The 20,221-nt window shown below is 52.8% G+C and overlaps 1 protein-coding gene across 1 annotated transcript in view; it reads left to right on the forward strand.

The window, feature by feature from the left end:
- The window catches only part of LOC309684845 (olfactory receptor 14I1-like), a gene marked incomplete at both ends in the record, with an annotated part of 45,582 nt that extends 25,596 nt beyond the window's left edge, over window positions 1–19,986 (forward strand). Inside the window, one exon of the mRNA XM_082500692.1 lies at window positions 19,331–19,986. Coding sequence (XP_082356818.1) covers window positions 19,331–19,986 — 656 coding nt within the window. The remainder of the gene's footprint in view (window positions 1–19,330) is intronic.
- Between the last annotated feature and the right edge of the window lie 235 nt (window positions 19,987–20,221).

Genomic DNA, 20,221 nt, shown 5'->3' on the forward strand with positions numbered 1-20,221 from the left:
ACTTAAAGGGAGGGTGCCAGGGGGATGGGAACAGTCTTTTGTCAGTGGTGCCCAGTGACAGGACAAGAGGTAATGTGCACTAACTTGAACATAGGAAGTTCCATCTTAGAGTGAGGAGGAACTTCTTTCCTTTGAGGGTGGCAGAGCACTGGCACAGGCTGCCCAGAGAGGTGGGGGAGTCTCCCACTCTGGAGACATTCCAAACCCGCCTGGTTGCCATCCTGTGCAACCTGCTGTAGGTGACCCTGCTCTTGGAGGGGGCTTGGACTAGATGATCTCGAGAAGACCCTTCCAACCCTGACCACTCTGTGATTCTGTGAAACTGGAGAGATGTGGATTTGAAGGGTGGACTGTTCGGTGGATGAGGAACTGCTTGGATGGTCCCATCCAGTAGTGGTCAACGGCCTCATGTCCAGATGGAGACTGGTGACAAGCGGTGAACCTCAGCAGTCCGTACTGGGACCAGTACTGTTCAATATCTTCATCAATGACATAGGCAGTGGGATCGAGTGCACCATCAGCAAGTATGCTGATGACACCACACTGAGTGGTGCAATTGAAACTCCCAGCGGACAGGATGTCATCCAGAGGGACCTGGAAAGGCTCAAGAAGTGAGCCCGTATAAACAGCATGAGGTTCAACAGGGCCAAGTGAAGGGTCCTGCACGTGGGTTGGGGCAATCCCTGATATCAGTACAACCTGGGGGATGAAGGGATGGAGAGCAGCTCTGCCGAGAATGACTTGGGTATACTGGGGGATGAAAAGCTGGACATGAGCTGGCAATGTGCGCTTGCAGATCACAAAGCCAACGGTATCCTGGGATACATCAAAAGAAGCATTACCAGCAGGTCGAGGGAGGAGATTCTGCCCTTCTGCTCTGCTTTGGTGAGACCCCACCTGCAGTGCTGCTCCAGCTCTGGAGCCCTCAGCACAGGAGAGACATGGACCTATTGGAGTGGGTCCAGAGGAGGCCACAAAGATGCTCCGAGGGCTGGAGCACCTCTGCTGTGAGGAAAGGCTGAGAGAGTTGGGGTTGTTCAGCCTGGAGAAGAGAAGGCTCTGGGGAGACCTTATTGTGGCTTTCCAGTACCTAAAGGGGGCCTACAGGAGAGCTGGGGACAGAGTTTTTAGCAGGGCCTGTTGCGATAGGACAGAGGGTGAGGGCTTTAATCTAAAATGGGGGAAATTTACACTCGATATAAAGAAACTTTTAACAATGAGGATGGTGATACACCGGCCCAGGTTGCCCAGAGAGACAGGAGATGCCCCATCCCTGGAAACATTCCAGGCCAGGTTGGCTGGGGCTTGGAGACAGCTCATCCAGTTGAAGGTGTCCCTGCTCATGGCAGGGGGGTTGCACTAGATGGCCTTTAATGGTCCCTTCCAACCCAGACCATTCCGTGATTCTAAACAGAGCCCGTTTTTACTGGGAGGGGACCAAGTCTGTACTGGAAGGGTTTAATGAAATCCAGTTTGAAAAGGCACAGTGCCCAGTCGTACTGGGAGGGGATGAGAGGATGCAGTTTATACTGGGAACGTGCTCAGCCTGTACTTGGAGGGGTTAAAGAGGACTAGTTTGTAGTGGGAGGGGCCAAGTTTGTACTGGCAGGGGTTAAAGCAACCCAGTTTGTACTGTGACAGAGCCCAGACTGTAGTGGGAAGGGGCCAGGGGTTCCAGTGTGGACTGGGAGGGTGGCCCAGTGTACCCTGGGAGGGTCTAAAGGGATAAAGTTTGTACTGGGACAGGGCCCAGTCTGTTTGTACTGAGACGAGGCCCAGACTCTGCTGGGATTGGCTCAGAGGATCCAGTTTCTACGTGGAGAGGGCCCAGTCTGTACTGGGAGGAAACTGGGGGATCCAGTCTGTACTGAGATGAGGCCCAGTCTGTACAGGGCAGTGTTAAAGCAATCCATTTTGTACTGGTACACAGAGCAGTCTGCACTGGGAGCTGGGCTGGGATCCACTTTGGACTAGGAAGAGGCTCTTTCTCCGCTGGGAGGAATTAAAGGGATTCTCTTCATACTGGGACAAGGCCGCTTCTGTACTGGGAGGGAATCAGGGGATGCAGTTTGGACTGGGACAGGGCCCAGTCTGTCCTGGCATAAGTTAGAGGATCCAGATTGTATTGGAGGTGGCCAGTTGGTAGTGGGTGGGGACCAGGGAGTCCATTTTGGACTCGGCATTGGCCCAGTCTGTACTTGGAGGGGTTAAATGGAGTAATCTCTATTTGTTGACAGTCAGTTCTGTACTGGGAGGGGAGCACGGGATCCAGTTTGTACCAGGAGGGGACCCAGTCTGTACTGGGAGGGGGCCACAGCATCTAGTTCGTACTGCCACGGGGACCAGTCTGTAGTGGGAGGGGTTAAGGGATTTGGTGTGTACTGGGAAGGGCGCAGTGTCTAACAGCAGGGTTTAAAGAGATAAAGTTTCTAATGGAATGGAGCCCAGTGGTTACAGGGAGGGGGCCATGGGATCCAGTTTGTACTGGCACCTGACCCAGTTTCTGTGTGGAGGTGGTGAGGTGGTGGAGTTTGTACTGGGACAGGAACTAGTTTTTACTAAGAGGGGATCGAGTGATCCAGTTTGTACTAGGAGAGGGCCCCATCTGTACTGGCAGAGGTAGAGGGGATCAACTTCATACTGCGTCAGGGCCCAGTCTCTACTGGGAGGGGTTGAAGAGATCCACTTTCTGGTGGGACAGGGCCCAGTCTGTCATGGGAGGGGTTAAAGGGGTGCAGTTTATACTGGGAGAAGGCTCAGTCTGTACTGGGAGGGGATTGGGGATCCAGTTTGTACAGGGACGGGGTCCAGTCTTCTTGGGCTTGGTTCAAAGGGCCCCATTTTGGACTTGAAAGGGCCCAGTCTGTGCTGGGAGGTTGCCAGGAGATGCAGTTTGTACTTGGATGGTGCCCAGTCTGCATTCTGAGGGGATCAGGGGATCCCAATGCTACTGGGATGGGGCCCAGTCTATACTGGGACATGTTAAAATAATCCACTTTGTACTGGACAGGACCCAGTCTGTACTGGGAGGTGTTAAATTAAGGCCAACAAGGCAGATATCATGGTGGGAGTCTGCTATAGACCACCCAAACAGGATGAAGAGACAGATGAAATATTCTAGAAGCAGCTGGGACAAGTGTCACGATAGCCAGCCCTTGTCCTCGTGGGGGACTTCAACTTACTGGATGTCTGCTGGAAATGCAATACAGTGGAGAGGAAACAGCCCAGGAGGTTCCTGGAGTGTGTTGAGGGTACCTTCCTGACACAGGTGGGGAGGGAGCAGAGGAGGGAAGCACCCCACTGGGCCTGTTGTTTGCCAACAGAGAAGGGCTTGTGGGGGATGTGAGGATTGGAGGCCATCTTGGGCATAGTGATCATGAAATGACAGAATTTTCAATTCTTGGTGAAGTCATTAGGGGGGTCAACAGAACTGCCACCTGGGACTTCCGGAGGGTGGGCTTTGGCCTGTTTAGGGGTGTGGTTAACAGAGTCCCTTGGGAGGAAGTCCTGAAGGGCAAAGGAGTCCAGGAAGGCTGGACATTCATCAAGAAGGAACTTTTAAAGGCACGGGAGCAGGCTGTCACCATGTGCCGAAAGATGAGCCGTCTTCAGCCGAAGACCTGGCTGAACAGAGAGCTTTGGCTGGAACTGAGGGGAAAAAAGGAGTTTATGACAGTTGGAAGAAGTGGCAGGCAACTCAGCTGGACTGCAAGGATGTCATGAGGTTATGAAGGGAGAAAATTAGAAGGACTAAAGCCCAACTAGAAATTAATCTGGCCATGCCATAAAAGACAATTAAAAAACTGTTTCTGTAAATACACCATCAACAACAGGAGGGCCAAGAAGAATCTCCATCCTTTATTGGATGTGGAGGGAAAGACGGTGACCAGGGATGAGGAAAAGGCTGACATACTTAATGCCTTCTTTGCCTCAGTCTTTAAGAGTAAGACCAGTTGCTCTCTGGGTACCCAGCCCCCTGAGCTGGAAGACAGGGTTGGGCAGCAGAATGAAGCCCCCACAATCCAAGGGGAAATGGTGAGGAACCTGCTACATCACTTAGAAATACACAAGTCTATGGCGCCGCTTGAGATCCACCCAAGGGTACTGAGGGAACTGGCAGGAGTGCTCAGCAAGCCACTTTCCATCATTTATTCAGCATTCCTGGCTAACTGGGGTGGTCCCAGTTGACTGGAAGATAACAAACGTGGCGCCCATCTACAAGAAGGACCAGAAGGAGGACCTGGGGAATTACAGGCCTATCAGTCCGACCTCGGTGCTGGGGAAGGTTACGGAGGAGATCATCCTGAGTTCCATCATGCAGCACATACAGGACAACCAGGCGATCAGACCCAGCCAGCATGAGTTTATGAAAGGCAAGTCCTGCCTCAGAAACCTGACCTCCTATGACAAGGTGACCATCTTAGTGGATGAGGAAAAGGCTGTGGATGTTGTTTACCTGCGCTTCATTAAAGCCTTTGACACGTTTTCCCACAGCGTTCTCCTGGAGAAACTGGCTGCTCATGGCTTGGACAGGTGTACACTCTGCTGGGTAAAACACTGGCTGGACGGCCGGGACCAAAGAGTGGTGCTGAATGGAGTTCAATGCATTTGGCAGCCGGTCACAAGTGATGTTCCCCGGGGCTCAGTACTGGGACCAGTTGTCTTTAATATCTTTATCAACGATCTAGACAAGGGGGTGGAGTGCTTCCTCAGTAAGTTTGCAGATGACACCAATTAAGGTGGGAGTGTTGATCTGCCTGAGTGTCGGAAGGCTCTACAGAGGGATCTGGACAAGCTGGATCCATGGACCGAGGCAAATGGTGTGGGGTTCAACAAGGCCAAGAGCCGGGTCCTGCCCTTGGGTCACAACAACCTCACGCAGCGCTACATGCTTGGGGCAGAGTGGCTGGAAAGATGCCCAGCAGAAAAGGACCTGGGGGTGTTGGTGGCTGAATATGAGCTGGCAGTGTGCCCAGGTGGCCATGAAGGCCCACAGCATCCGGGCTTGTACCAGTAAGAGTGTGGTGAGCAGGACTAGGAAAGTGATCGTCCCCCTGTACTCGGCACTGGTGAGGCCCCACCTCGAGTACTGTGTTCAGTTTTGGGCCCCTCACTACAAGGAATACATTGAGGTCTTGAAGCGTGTCCACAGAAGGGCAACGAAGCTGGTGAGGGGTCTGGAGGACAAGTCTTGTGAGGGAACTGGGGTTGTTCAGACTGGAGAAGAGGAGGCTGAGGGGAGACTTTCTCGCTCCCTACAGTTCCCTGAAAGGACGTTGTAGCAAGGTGGGGGTTGGTCTCTTCTCCCAAGTAATGAGAGAGAGGACTTGAGGAAATAGCCTCAAGTTTCTCCAGGGGAGATTTACATTGCGTATTAGGAAAAATTTCTTCAGCTAAAGGGCTTTCGAGCACTGGAACAGGCGGCCCAGGGAAGTGGTTGAGTCACCATCCCTGGAGGTATTTAATGGATGTGCAGATGTGGCACACAGGGACATGGTTTAGTGGTGGACTCGGCAGTGTTAGGTTTACAGTTGGACTCTATGATCCTAAAGGTCTTTTGCAATTCTCAATGATTCTGTGATTCTTTTGGGACTCTGGATTTTGTTTTGTCCTTGCCCCTTTTTGGGAGGGCAGGAGGTGTCACAGAATTTTCCTACACTCAGCCTCGCTCACCCTCACACCCCACGGCCACCAGGAAGAGCCCTGAGCCACCAGTGGGCAGGACTTGCCTTCCCAGGGCCTGAGGGTCAAGGTTTGGCCTTTCTGCTGCATCAACCAAGCCAAGGGGTTCCTCAGCATTACAGCCACCTGCACAGTGTCTTTGCCTACCTGCAGCCACAGCCTCCAGTTATCTCCTCTAACGAGTCCCTGGGGAGGCTTTGGCAGTAACGACCCTCCGTGGGGCCAATCAAGGCTTCAAGGTACTTTGCTTCTGACTTGGACTTCTGGAGCACTTTGTTCAGTCTCCTCTCAGTGCCTGAGGCTCATGGACTCAGCACCAAATACACCGTGGGGCTCATTAAAAGACAGAAAGCCCTAACAAGGTGTTCATCGTTCTTGTAATTTTCTTCAAATCTTCAAGACTTGTACAGCCAATTAGAGAGGTTTCAGAGTGTAGTTAAGGAGGAGATTTCAAAGTGCACCTAAGAAAAATGTCTTTTTTATTTTAAAGGGTATAATGTATTACTCCCGATTATCACTTACGATTAGGATAGAAGCATTCTCTGATTGTTCTGGATACAGGGTGTCCCTTCAGGGGGTCTGGACAGGGAGGAGAAGCAGTCCCTGGAGGTCTGACACTGTAGGACAGCTTTGCTCCTCACCTCCCCACCCTCCCCATTTCTGACATTGGCCACCTGGGACTGACACCCCTGGTCCTTGCATCAGACTTCTCCACTGAAGTCTGCAGCTGGATGTCACAGCTCCATTGCCCCATCTCCCACCTGCGCTCCTCAGAGCCCTGGCTGCACCCAGGCACAGGAGAACTTTTCCTGTTTGTAAGAAAAGAAAAGTAAAGCATAATCAGTTTTCCTAAACAATAACACACAGTCCGCAATCACACGCTCAGGACAAGCTACCTCTAATGAGGCTGCCTTTCTACAAGGGAGTTCTTATGAGAAAGAGTTTAGGAAGGTAGATAGACAAGACAGATATAAACACAATTAAGGAGTTGGCTGAGGAGACAATTAGATTGTTGAAAGACAGGCAAGCTTTGAACTCCTTGAAAGTCAAAGCAGCAGCACAGGTGAGAGGTATCTGAGCGAAGAAAGAGTAAGGGGAGGAGAAAACTGGCGAAGAAAGGAAAGGGCCTTTGCCCAGAGAGTCTGCATCTGCAAAGATGACTTTAGAAATGAACATTGTCTCAGGAGAAGGGTAAGCATCTGAAAGATTAGAGAAAGTACACACAGTGTGTAACAGGGAGAAGAGTGGTAATGAGGTTACAGGGGAAGATCAATATTTCTTTGGAATATCCCTTTTGAAAGGTCATGGGATTGGCAGAGGTCTCTGGTGAAAGAGGACAAGCAAGTGTAGCACCTGTCTTTGAAAGAGTCCAAATGTGCAACCCAGGGAGCCAGTGGCTGTACAAGCTCACTTTGGTGAGGAGTGTTGTGCCATCAGTCAGAGTCCTCCGTGGTGACATTTCTGGGCACCAGCAGCAGAAGAATGTGTCCAAGAACCATCAGCATGGATTTCATAGAATAGAATCACAGAATCATAGAATTGTTGAGGTTGGAAGGGACCTTTAAGATCATCAAATCCAACCATTAACCTACCCTGGCAGAACCACTTCTAAACCATGTCCCCAAGTACCACATCTACCCTTTTTTTAAACACCTCCAGGCATGGCAAATCCATCACCTCCCTGGGCAGCCTATTCCAATGCTTGATAACCCTTTCAGTGAAAAAAAAAAATAAAATCCTAATATCCAATCTAAACCTTGCCTGACATAACTTGAACCCATTTTCTCTTGTCCTATCACTTGTCACTAGGGAGAAGAGGTCAGCCCCCACCTCTCTACAAGCTCCTTTCAGGGAACTATAGAGAGCAATAAGGTCTCCCCTCAGCCTCCTCTTCTCCAGGCTAAACAACCCCAGGTCCCTCAGCCGCTCCTCATAAAGCTGGTCCTCCATACCCCTCACCAGCTTCATTGCCTTTCTCTTGACACGCTCCAACACCTCAATGTCCTTCTTGTAGTGAGGGGCCCAAAACTGAACACAGTACTCGAGGTGGGTCCTCACCAGCGCTGAGTACAGAGGAATGATCACTGCCCCAGTCCTGCTCACCACACTATTTCTGATACAAATCAGGATGTCATTGGCCTTCTTGGCCACCTGGGCACACTGCTGGCTCATATTCAGGCAGCTGTCAACCAACACCCCCAGGTCCTTCTCCCCCGGGCAGCTTTCCAGCCCCTCTGCCCCAAGCCTGTTGTGTCCGTGGGGTTGTTGTGACCCAAGGGCAGGACCCGGCACTTGGCCTTCTTGAACCTGAAACCTTGTTGAACCTAAAGCCTTGTTGAACCTGTTCTTCTGGAAATAAGCACAAATGAAGAGTTTCCTAAAACCAGAATTCAACAGACTAGTGAAAGACAAATTTTAACTGCCTGAAGCTCAAAGCAGCAGTGGGATTGTTGAGAGGTGTCTGAATGATGAAAGAGGAAGGGGAAGGGAATTGTAGAGAGCAATCACAAGTGCTTCTGTGCACATGCACGGCTGGAAAGGTGCCTTCAGACATGGTCACTTCCTTTAGGATAGGTGGAAATACGTGAAAGGTGAGGGAGATTAAATTCAGAGGCTGAGAGAGAGAGTCCTGACAATGCAAAGAGAGGGAAAGGTCAGTAGCTCTCGTCTTGCTGTCAATGGACATCCTGAAAACTCCTCATCTACATCTCATGGGAGAACACCAAATGTTTATTAAAAGTATTCTCTTGTTTTAGCTGATGAGGTCGTGCTCATACACATGTCAAAATGTCTCAGGCTTCCAGGCAGTGCTCCGCTGTCTGACCATCAGTACCCAGTGGTACCTCCAGAGGACCCTGTGTCTCCGAAGCACCTGCCTGGGCCTGGCCGCTGTCCCAGAGGAGCTGCTGGAGACCAGAGCCCCTGGGAAGCTGCAGCTGGAGCCTGAGCAGAGGGTCCCAGGCACCTACACTGGCACCGCGCTCCCGTGTCCCTGCCAATGCATCCCACCCCAATTTTATGATCACTTGCCTTTGCAAACAAAGGCAGCACACAAAATCGCTGAGAAATCACTTATTAAAACAAGACAAAACCAAGCAAAGAGAATAACAACACCAAAAATGTTTGAAGTTTAGAGTTGCAAGAGGAGATCAACCAAAGCACAAATACAGGCTGAGTGCAGAATGGATAGAGAGAAGCCCTGAGGAGAAGGACTTGGAGGTGTTGGTGGATGAGAAGCTCAACATGAGCCAGAAATGTGTGCCTGCAGCCCAGAAAGCCAAGCACATCCTGAGCTTCATTAAAAGCAGCATGGCCAGCAGGTCGAGGGAGGTGATTCTTCCCCTCTGCTCTTGTGAGACTCCACCTGGAGTACTGCATCCAGCTCTGGAGCCTCCAACAGAAAAAGGACATGGAACTGTTGGAGTGAGTCCAGAGGAGGCTCACAAAGATGATTAGAGGGCTGGAGCACCTCTCCTCTGAAGACAGGCTGAGAGAGTTGGGGTTGTTCAGCCTGCATAAGAAAAGGCTTCAAGGAGACGTTATAGACCCTTCCAGTACCCAAAGGGGGCCTACAGGAGAGCTGGGGAGGCACTGTTTTCAGGGAGTGTAGCAATAGGATGAGGGGTAATGGTTTTAAACTGAAAGAGGGGCGATTGAGATTAGATATTAAGAACAAATTCATTACTCCAAGGGTGGTGAGGCACTGGAACATGTGTCCCAGGGAAGTGGTGGATGCCCCGTCCCTGGAGGTGTTCAAGGCCAGGCTGGATGGGGCTTTGAGCAAGCTGGTCTAGTGGGAGGTGTCCCTGCCTATGGCAGTAGGGTTGGAAGTAGATGGTTTTTAAATTCCCCTCCAACCTAAACCATTCTATGATTCCATGAAATATAGAGATGACATAAGCTCTCTGAGAGATCTCCTCCAGTGCTTGACTATCTTGATGGGGAGAAAGATTTTCTTCATGTTTTTCAGCTGATGCCCGTTGGCCTTCCTCCTCCCATCATGCACAACAAGGAAGAGCCTGGCAGCCTTTTAATGCAAGAAGATACGGGGCAAGTCATAAGAGAGGATGAAGAGATGTGTCAAAGTGTTGGTGATGTTCCCCATTTGCAGGAGGGGAAACTGCATCAAGGAGGTTCGATTGTCCCCCTCCCCTTTCTTGGCCAGAAAGCCAAGGAGGGATAACATAGCAGGCAGGGGAATTGGTAATGAGCCTGTCCAAGGCAGGTGAGATGAACCTCACTGGGATGGTGGGGGTTGTTCCTGGAGTCAGTCACACAAATGTCAGGGCTGTGAGGTGTCCCCACCTCATTTGGCCTCATGCACTCCTCGTACACACAGGGGTGTTTGGAGACACGAGTCCTTCCCTTCCACAGGCAGAGGCAGAGAACTGCAGCAGTCGTAGTGTCTCCCTGGCCTCCTGTTGCCAGTCCCAGAGGCTGGCCGGCACCTCAGCCCTGTGATGTGTCCTCCTGCTCTTCACTCATCTGAGATGCCCCAAATCGAGAAAAATTAACAAGGGGTACCTCAGTTCAAGGATGCACATTCCAGTGCTGCATTAAGGGGGTTTCCCAGGGGACCTTACTCTCCAGGTGAAGTGACCTCAGGACACCGTCTGTCCCACAGTCCTTCATGGCACCCCTAAGAACAGCTGATGGCGTTTGTGCTCACTTGGGTTCATCTTACCACCCGCACGCAATGTGTATACTTCTGTCTCCTCTGTACAACGCAAACATGGTCTTCACACCTCATCTTTCAATGTCCCTCTGTGGAGGGAAGAACAACCTCTCTGAGCTGGGTGAGAGGGCAGTGCTGGAAGCGGTGCTTGTTAGTGGCTGCCCTGTGACGATTGCCCCGGGGCAGCTTCCCTGGGGTGTCCCATCAACAAAGGCAGAGACCACCCTGCTCTGCTGCTCCTGTGTGTCTCTCCCAGGAGCCCGGGCTGTGTGAGGACACTGCTGTGTGCCCCTACCCTGCACGCTCACACACTTTAGCTGTACATTGGTGTTTCTCCTTCCCCAGCGTTTCCAAGCCCAGCCGTCCCAGCCCCTTCCCAGCAATCCCCACTCCTCTACCTTCTCCCCAGCCGAGCAGAGCAGCCCGGTCTGGTTGGGCCCTGCAGCAAGGAGGAAACGGAGGTAAGTGGCAGTGTCTCTTGTGCTGTCATGTCCTGGAGATCCCATCCCAGGAAGCGTGCAGCCCCCGTTACCAGTGGCGCTCCCCAGGAAAGCACAGAGTCCTGGCCCCGGCGCTCCTCCGGCAGCTTCTGCTGTCCCAGCCGCAGGGCAACCTGGCCCAAGCTGGCACTCACAGCCAAGTGTTTCTCTTTCCATGTCTCCCCTGCACACACACCATTCCCTGCTCTTCTCCCAGGACATCCCACCTGCCCACAGAGCCTTTCCCAAGGTCAGCACATCTGTGCTGGCTCAGCCAGTCATTGCTGCGCCCTGTCCCCATGGTCCCCACAGCCCCCGAGCTGGTGATGCTGCTCTGCAGAGCAAGTGAGCTGTGGTGCCCAGGACGAATGGGCTGATTCTGCTGGGCTGTGCTGGTCAGGCTGGGAGGCAGACCCAGCTGATGGTGGTCACTGCCACTGAGCACCTCCCACACAGGCTCTTAGGTGGCCATGGAAGGTGCTCAGAGGTACCCTGCCTTACTCCAGTGCTGTGAGATGTGTTTGGGTGCTGCGCTGGATCCAGTCTGTGAAAGTTCACTGAGGGTAAAATGAATCACTTGCCAGACTCCTTTCCCTGTGCCAGCTGTCTCCCTCGTGGCTGCAGAGCTCTAATTTGCAGGCTCATACACAGATTTGGTGTGTTGTCTGTGGGTGACACCACAATGGACAGGCTCGTGCTCAGTCGGCACCATTCACTGCTGACTCCCTGGCACACGCTGTCCCTGCAGATCCCTTGTGCTCTTCTGGCAGCTCCCAAGTCTCTCCAGAAAAAACGCTGCTCTGCCATCAGCCCTATGAACTGCTGCAGAGCCCCAGGCAGGTTCGTTGGAGACCATTCACTGTCTGCATGGGCCCTGGCCACCAACAAGCAACACCTGAACCAGCCCTAAGTCCCTAGAAGGCCATCCTGGGACCACAGTCTCATCGCACTGAGCCCACAGAGAACAAACAAAGCAACAAGGCTCTTTAGAGTCTATTCCTTGGGCATGTTCTTGAGAGCAACTTTGGAAGAAGACCGAAGCTTTCAAGCACTGTGTTGAGGACATCCCCTGTCATAATGGAGATGCCGTTATAGAGGTCAGCTGTGTCACAGAAGTGCTCATGGCCTGTCCCTGCCTGCAGTCACAGGACTACCACACAGCAGCACTGTGACCCCTTAGGCTTACACCTACACAAGGGCTCCAAAGGAGAGCGTGGGAGTGGCAAGAGAGCAGCTCTGGCAAGACCGAGGCTGGTGCGCCCTGGCAGTGCTGCTGTGCTGGGACTCATTCCCCTCCACCTCTGCACACAGGCACTGCCCTGTGTCTTTACAGAGGTCTCAGAGGAAGGATCTAAGACAAACAAGTCACTGCAGGGTCCTTTCTTTTGTTTGAATACACAGAGAGCACTGCACCTGATTTACACAGTCTGTGGGTCAAATTCTACAGGTACACAATGAATTAGAAGTGGGAAGAATAATAAAATTTTGCTGAGCACAACATTATAACAAGAAAAACAAAGAAACACACACACAGCAAAAACCTGAGAAGACATTCTGGACCTGCTATGAGTTACACTCTGAATGCTGTGCAGAAGAAAACAGGCACTCTATTGCTTCTGAAAAACATCCAACCATCATTTTTCTCAGAGCATCCTTAAGGTCCTGGTTCCTCATGCTGTAGATGAGGTGTTCACTGCTGGAGGCACCACCGAGTACAGCACTGTCACCACCAGGTCAAGGGATAGGGAGGTGAGATAGACAGGGGCTTCAGGTGGGTAAACGGTGATGTGCTGACAAACAGAGGCCATGAGGAGGTGAGGGAGGAACATGGGAAAGACTTTGTGCTGCCCCTGCTCCGAGGGGATCCTCAGCACAGCCCTGAAGACCTGCACATAGGACAGCAGAATAAAAAAAAACAAACACCAAATCCAAAAACAATACTAATCACAAGTACTGCATCTTCTCTGTGGTAGGTTTCTGAGCACAGGAGCTTGAGGATGTGGGGGATTGCACAGAAGAACTGGTGCAGGGCATTGCCCTGGCAGAGGGGCAGTGAAAATGTATTGGCCGTGTGCAGCACAGCATAGGGTAAAACGCTGCCCCAGACAGCTGCTGCCATGCGGACACAAGCTCTGCTGCCCAGGAGGGTCCCATAGTGCAGGGGTTGGCAGATGGCAATGTAGTGTTTGTAAGCCATGACAGTGAGAAGAGAAAGCTCTGCTGCAACACAGAAAAAGAAAAAAAAAATAAAACAACCAAACACCTGAAGAGCACATCCTGAGTAAGAGATGGCCCTTGTGTCCCAGAGAGAATTGGCCATGGCTTTGGGGAGAGTGGTGATGGAGCCCAGGTCCAGAAGAGAGAGGTTGAGGAGGAAGAAGTACATGGGGGTGTGGAGGAGGTGGTCGCAGGCGATGGCGGTGATGATGAGGCCATTTCCCAGGAGGGCAGCCAGGTAGATGCCCAGGAAGAGCCCGAAGGTCAAGAGCTGCAGCTCCCGAGTGTTTGCACATGCCAGAAGGAGGAACTGGGTGATGGAGCTGCTATTGAACAGCTACTCTGGGCATGGCGCACTGCTGAAGGAGAAGAAGACATTGACAAGTTAAGGGAGACATCTTTGAGCCCATCCTGTGCTCTTTCCCAACAAATCCCCTGATAATGACTTCTTTTTCTTTGGCATACTTTCTCCATTTCTGGGAGGTTATGTGTTGAAGGACATGTGTCTGAAGGACATGTGTTAGGCACAAAGACTGAAGGACAGCAGTAAAATGATAAGGCTTCTGGGTCAATACTTCCTTCAGTGAAAACCCTGACACAGCGTCCCAGCCTTCCTTTCCACAAAACCCTTCCAGAGGGGATGATGGCCACAGGGCCATGGTCTAATTGCAATTACAGAGACATGGTGGGATAGCTCGCAGGACTGGAATGCTGTCACGGATGGCTATGTACTGTTTCGGAAAGACAGGCCAGCAGGGTGAGGTGGTGGAGTTGCTTTCTACAAGACAGAGCAACTGGAATGTCTTGAGCTCTGCCTGCAGCTGGATGAAGAACGTGTTGAGAGCTTATCGTTAAGAATTAAGGGACAGGCGATGTGGGAAACACTGCTGTGGGTGTTTACTACAGACCACCAGATCAGGAAGAGGAAGTTGATGAGGCCTTCTACAGACAGCTGGAAATAGCCTCATGGTCACAGGCCCTGGTTCTCACGGGGGACCTCAGCCACCCCGATATTTGCGGGAAAAGACACAGCCAGGCACACACAGTCCCGGAAGTTTCTGCAGAGCATTGATGAGAACTTTCTGACACAGTTGGTGGGGAAACCAACAAGGAGAGGTGCACTGCTGGGCATTTTACTGACAAATAAAGGAGGACTAGTTGGGGATGTGAAGGCTGGGGGTAGCCTTGGCTGCAGTGACCATGAGATGGTGGAGTTCTGGATCCTGTGTGGAAGAAGCAGGGCAAAAAGTAGAATTCCAAGCCTGGATTTCAGGAGAGCTGACTTTGGCCTCTTCAAAGACATACTTGGAGGAATCCCATGGGCAAAGGCTTTGGCAGGAAGGGGGGTGCAGGAGAGCTGATTAATAGAAAAGCTCCACTTCCTCCAAGCTCAACATCAGTGCATGCCTATGAGTAATAAATCAGGCAGAGGAGGCAGGAAATCTGCATGGACAAGCAAGGACCTTCTGGAAAAACTCAGGTGCGAGAGGGAAGTTTACAGAATGTTGAAAAAGTGAGTGGCGACTTGGGAGGAGTATATAAACATTGAGAGAGTAAGTAGGGATGTAACGAGGAAGACTGAAGCGCACGTGGAAATAAACCTGGCCAGGGATGTCAAGGACAATAAGAAGGGCTTCTCCAAGCACATCAGTAGTAAAAGGCAGACCGGGGAAAATGTGGGCCTGCTACTGAATGAGGTGGGTGCCCTGGTGACGGAGGACGCAGAGAAGGTGCAGTTACTGAATGCCTTCTTTGCTTCAGGCTTTACTGCTAAGGCCGGCCCTCAGCAATCCCAGGCCCAGGAGCGAAGAGAAAGAGTCTGGAAAAAGGAGGACATTCCCTTGGTTGAGGAGGATCGAGTTAGAGATCATTTAGGAAAACTTGACACCCACCGCCCTGATGGGATGAACCCAGGGGTGTTGAGGGACCAGGCAGATGTTATTGCAAAGGTGCTCTCCATCATCTTTGAATGGTCACGAGGGACAGGAGAGGTGCCTGAGGACTGGTGGAGAGCCAAAGTCATGACAGTCTTCAAAAAGGGCAGGAAGGAGGACCCAGGAAACAGCAGGCCGGTCAGCGAGACCTGGAAAGGCTGGCGAGCTGGGTGGAGAGGAACATAATGAAATTCAACAAGGGCAAATGTAGAGTCCTGCACCCTGGAGGAAAAATGCCATGCACCAGTAAAGGTTGGGGGTTCACCTGCTGCAAAGCAGCTTTGCTAAGAGGGACCTGGGAGTCCTGGTGGACAATAAGTTGACCATAAGCCAGCAATGTGCCCTGGTGGCCAAGAAGGCCTATGTTCTCCTGGGGTGCATTACAAAAGAGTGTGGGCAGCAGGTGGAGGGAGGCCATCCTTCCCCTCTGCTCTGCCCTGGTGAAGCCACATCTGGAGTACTGTGTCCAGTTCAAGAAATACAGGGAACTACTGGAAAGAGTCCAGTAGAGCGCTACAAAGATGTTCAGGGGACTGGAGCACCTCTCTTATGAGAATCAGCTGAGAGAGGTGGGTACGTATAGCCTGGAGAAGAGAAGGCTGAGAGGGGATCTCCTCAATGCTTATCAGTTTCTAAAGGACGGGTGTCAACAGGATGGGGCCAGACTGTGCTGCCCAGTGACAGGACAAGGGGAAACGGGCACAAACTGGAACACAGGAAATTCCATCTGAACACAAGGAAAAATGTCTTTACTTTGAGGGCACCAAAGATCTGGAAGAGGCTGTCCAGAGAGGCTGTGGAGTCTCCTTCTGTGGAGATATTCAAAAGCCGCCTGGCTGCATTGCTGTCCAGCCTGCTGTAGGGGACCCTGCTTTCGTAGGGGGGTTGCACTAGACAATCTCCAAGGGTTCCTTCCAACCCCTACCATTCTGTGATTCTGTGATCCTGTGATTCTGTGATCTTCTATGTTTTCTGTTTGCCAAAGGGATTCCCCACCAGTGCCCACCGATGCTGCCCTGTCTCTCAAAAGTGTTCCATTAGAGCATGCAGTTCCCTGCACGTGTCCTGAACCACCTCTGGCACCTCAAATGCCACCAGGTGTTTGCATCGGAAAAGCTCCCTCCTGGCCTCTGTCTCCATTGCTCACAGGGCAGCTCAGAGAAGGAGCTCACAATGATTTTGGGCAGCTGAGCTGAGGCAAGAGGAATCCTCCCTCTGGTGGGTCTGTGGGGTGCACTGGAGAAGCAGAATGTCCCTCCAGCCTCAGGAACACTGCTGAGAGCTGAGATGCCTCATTGACTTGGCTCAATCCCTGCCCTGCACCGGTGGGAATGATCCCCGGCCCGTCACTGCCTCCGTGCCCTGCCTGGCAATGGGGCAGGAATGGGGGTTTCCAGAGGGGAACATGGACACCTCCTGTGGGTCTGCACAACCTGGCAGAGCACTTTCCACCACAGGGATCGATCCGTCCAGGGTTCAGAGAGGGACAGTCGGTGATGACTTCTTTGTGCTTCAAACTCTGCTCCCCAGGAGAGACCCCGCTGCCTTGGAGGAGCTGTCAGCCCTGGAGGTGCAGGGACGCCTCAAGGGATTGGGGCAGTGCGGGGAGGAGGCAGAGAAAGTCCCAGCAGGTCCTCTGCTGCTGAGCTGGGCCGGGCTGCTGGGCCGGAGGGAGCTCCTGGCAAGCGGGCAGCGCTGCAGAGAGACAGCTCTGCCCAGGAGCAGCTCCTCTGCACAGCGCAGCAGGGCTGAGGGCACTGCCTGCAGGCAGCGAGGGCAGAGCAGGGAGGCAGAGAGAGGTTGAAGGCAGTCTGGAGAGGGAGGATGCTGAGGACGATAGGGGGCAGAACTCTTCCCAAAGCAGAGCAGCTGCAGTAGCTGGAGAGATCTCCAACAGCTGGCACCTCCCACAGCCCGTGGGATCTTTCAGGAGGATGCTCACACTTCTCTGCTGTGGAAGAAGAGGACATTCTCTAGATTGGGGCTTCCCTGCTTCACCATCAGAGGCACGAGCATGACGGCTGCCTTCTCCCAGGAATGGTCAAAGGGCTGTGAAGGTGGGTGTGCAGGCAGGGGTGGGCAGGGCTGTCCTTGCCAGCAGGGTCCCTGCAGCCCGGGGGCGTTGTGCCGGGGCAGGGACTCTGCCGCCTGCCAGGGTCAGCTCTCCGCCTGCCCAGAGACGTCCCACGTAGCTTCTGTGGGGAGGAGCTCTGGGTGGAAGGAGCAACCCCTGGCAGGGCAGGGTCATTCTGCTTTGAAGAGGGTGCTGTGTGGGTCAGGGCTCTTTACACCTCCAGATAACCTCTGGTCATTCCTGGAGGGACTTTTCAAGATGGAGTTCCCTTAATATGAAGGTAAATTTCTTTTGCTGTTTCTTCTCTACGTTGGCTGGGTGGGCAGTAGCACATGTCCAAGAGGAATTTCAAATGAAAGATCAAAGGAGGGTTCATGTAGAGATAAGGAGCTTTCCTGAGTCTGTGTCTTCGGTTTCCAGCTCTGGGGGCTACAGACAGCACCAGCATCCCCTTTCCAGTCTCACCAGGGTCTGTGGCACCTGCCCTTTAGCCCCTGCACACACGCAGAGGCTGCAGGGCAGGGCTGGGCACACGGGGGCTGCCATGGGGTCTGCGAGCACTGGCAGGGAAGAGACGTGGGGGCAGGGAAAGAGCTGCTGGCAGGGAGAGCTCCAGGCAGTGGAGACGGGCGGGGAAGGAGGGAGTCTGCTCCTGGAAGCCCTGCTGCAGGGGAGATAGGGGCACCTCCAGCCACCCCTGCAGTGCAGATGCCTTCCCTGAGCCACCCAGCACAGCCCTCAGCCCTCACGGCCATGGGCTCTGGGGTGGGAGTCAGCTCTGTGCCCGGCAGTGCAGGAGAGGCGAAGGGCATCCCTCCTGCCACGTGCCCCATTGCTGCTGCCCAGCGGTGGGGCTGAGGGCACCTGCCCTGCATGATCAGTGTCTGGGCGGTGGCGTGCCCAGCAGGGTGAGGGTAATGCTGCCCTGAGTGCCCGGCTGCCTCTCCCCGTGCCTCTCCCAGCCAGACCCTCATGGGATTTCTTCTGGTTTCTCCACATGTCTCCTTTAAAGTTATCTTTTTATTGCTGTCAGCCTCCCTGGTGATGGGAATTTCAGCTGCAGAGTCCCACACTGATCTTCTTCCACTCCTGCCGGTGTGTCCATGGGAACCAGTGTCCCAGCTTTCCTCTGACCTGTGGGGCTGTGGGCAATGTAGGCCGTGGGGGTGGGGAAGGAGTCCATTTTCTCTCACTGAGATGCCAAAAACTGGGTATGTCCTTTGGGTGTCCATGGAAGCTGTGAGCTGCCCTCCAGGATGCCAACCTGTCCCATAGCACCTTTGTGTTATCGCAAAGCCCCACAGAGAAACACAGAGACTCTGTGACTGAGGAAATGCTGTTGGGTGGGTGAAATGAGCCGTGGGTGTCCTTGGCTAGAGGTGGGCTGCTGAGACTTGAGAAAGTGTGAGACATTTCATAGTCTGAGATGGATCCTTCTGCTCTCAGCAGTGTCTGATGGCATAATAGAAGAGGGTGATCCCCCTCCATCTCATGAAGGTGCAAGATGGAGGGACAAACCATCTCCCCTGACTCTGCTCTCTGCCCCAGGCAATCCTCATGTCTCACAGCACTCACTCTGTTCTCCTGGAGTGCAGCAGAAATGCTGAGGGTTTCTGACATCCCAGAACAATGCTCAGGGGAGGTGGGGGAGCTGTAAAATACCCAAAGCCTCTCCAACTGCCTTCTGCCATCCTGGTCCCTTAGCAGTGCATGTGCAGATGCTGACAAGCCCTTCTGCATTGTAGGTGTTTCCATCAGAACAGGTAGAACATCGGCACGGACCCCTCTCTTCCCAGGAACTCTTCCCTCCTCACAGCACAATCAGCAAGAGTAAACCAGAGCTCGAGTCAGGAAGCTGAGGAATGTCTCCTGGAAAAGGAAAAGGGCGTATTACAGGAGGGGCAAAGTCTATGGGAAATGGCTTTCATTTTCCTTAGGGAAATCTCTGGTAACAGACCTCGACCACGTCCCCCTGCCCAGAAGAAGCAAATGTCCAACAGCAGCTCCATCACACAGTTCCACCTCCTGGCATTCGCAGACACACGGGAGCTGCAGCTCTTGACCTTCTTGCTCTTCCTGGGCATCTACCTGGCTGCCCTCCTGGGAAACAGCCTCATCATCACCGCCATCGCCTGCGACCACTGCCTCCACACCCCCATGTACTTCTTCCTCCTCAACCTCTCTGTTCTGGACCTGGGTTGCATGTCCACCACTCTCCCCAAAGCCATGGCCAATTCCCTCTTGGACAGCAGGGCCATCTCCTATGCAGGGTGTGCTGCTCAAGTCTTTCTTTTTGGCTTCTTCATTTCAGCAGAATTTTCTCTTCTCACCATCATGGCCTATGACCGCTACATTGCCATCTGCCTGCCTCTGCACTACGGGACCCTCCTGGGCAGCAGAGCTTGTGTCCGCATGGCAGCAGCTGCCTGGGGCAGTGTTTTTCCCTATGCTGTGCTGCACACGGCCAATACATTTTCACTGCCCCTCTGCCAGGGCAATGCCGTGGACCAGTTCTTCTGTGAAATCCCCCACATCCTCAAGCTCTCCTGCTCACACTCCTACCTCAGGGAAGTTGGGCTTCTGGTGGTTAGTGTCTGTTTAGCCTTTGGGTGTTTTGTTTTCATTGTGGTGTCTTATGTGCAGATCTTGAGGGCTGTGCTGAGGGTCCCCTCTGAGCAGGGACGGCACAAAGCCTTTTCCACGTGCGTCCCTCACCTGGCCGTGGTCTCCCTCGTTATCAGCACTGGCATGTTTGCCTACATGAAGCCCCCCTCCATCTCCTCCCCATCCCTGGACCTGGTGGTATCATTTCTGTACTCGGTGGTGCCTCCAGCAGTGAACCCCCTCATCTACAGCATGAGGAACCAGGAGCTCAAGGATGCCCTATGGAAACAAGCCCAATGGATGCTGTTTCCCCGAAAATAACCTGCTACCCCTTCTCTGCACATTGCCCAGGGCTTATCTTAGATCATGAGCCTATTTTTTCTCTTGTCATAATCCTGCTTATTGATATTTTTCTGTGTTTATACTACTTGTTCTGAGGCTTGATCCTACTGGGTCTGACCCTTGCACAACACTGTGTCAGGTGTGGCTTGACAGATAACAGCTCCTAAATGAAACGGGATGTCTCAGGTAGAATAGCGAGAAAAGGGAAAAGCAG

The sequence above is a fragment of the Vanellus vanellus genome (genome assembly GCF_965231255.1).
Source record: "Vanellus vanellus genome assembly, contig: HAP1_SCAFFOLD_343, whole genome shotgun sequence".
In the NCBI taxonomy this organism is placed as follows: Eukaryota; Metazoa; Chordata; class Aves; order Charadriiformes; family Charadriidae; genus Vanellus; species Vanellus vanellus.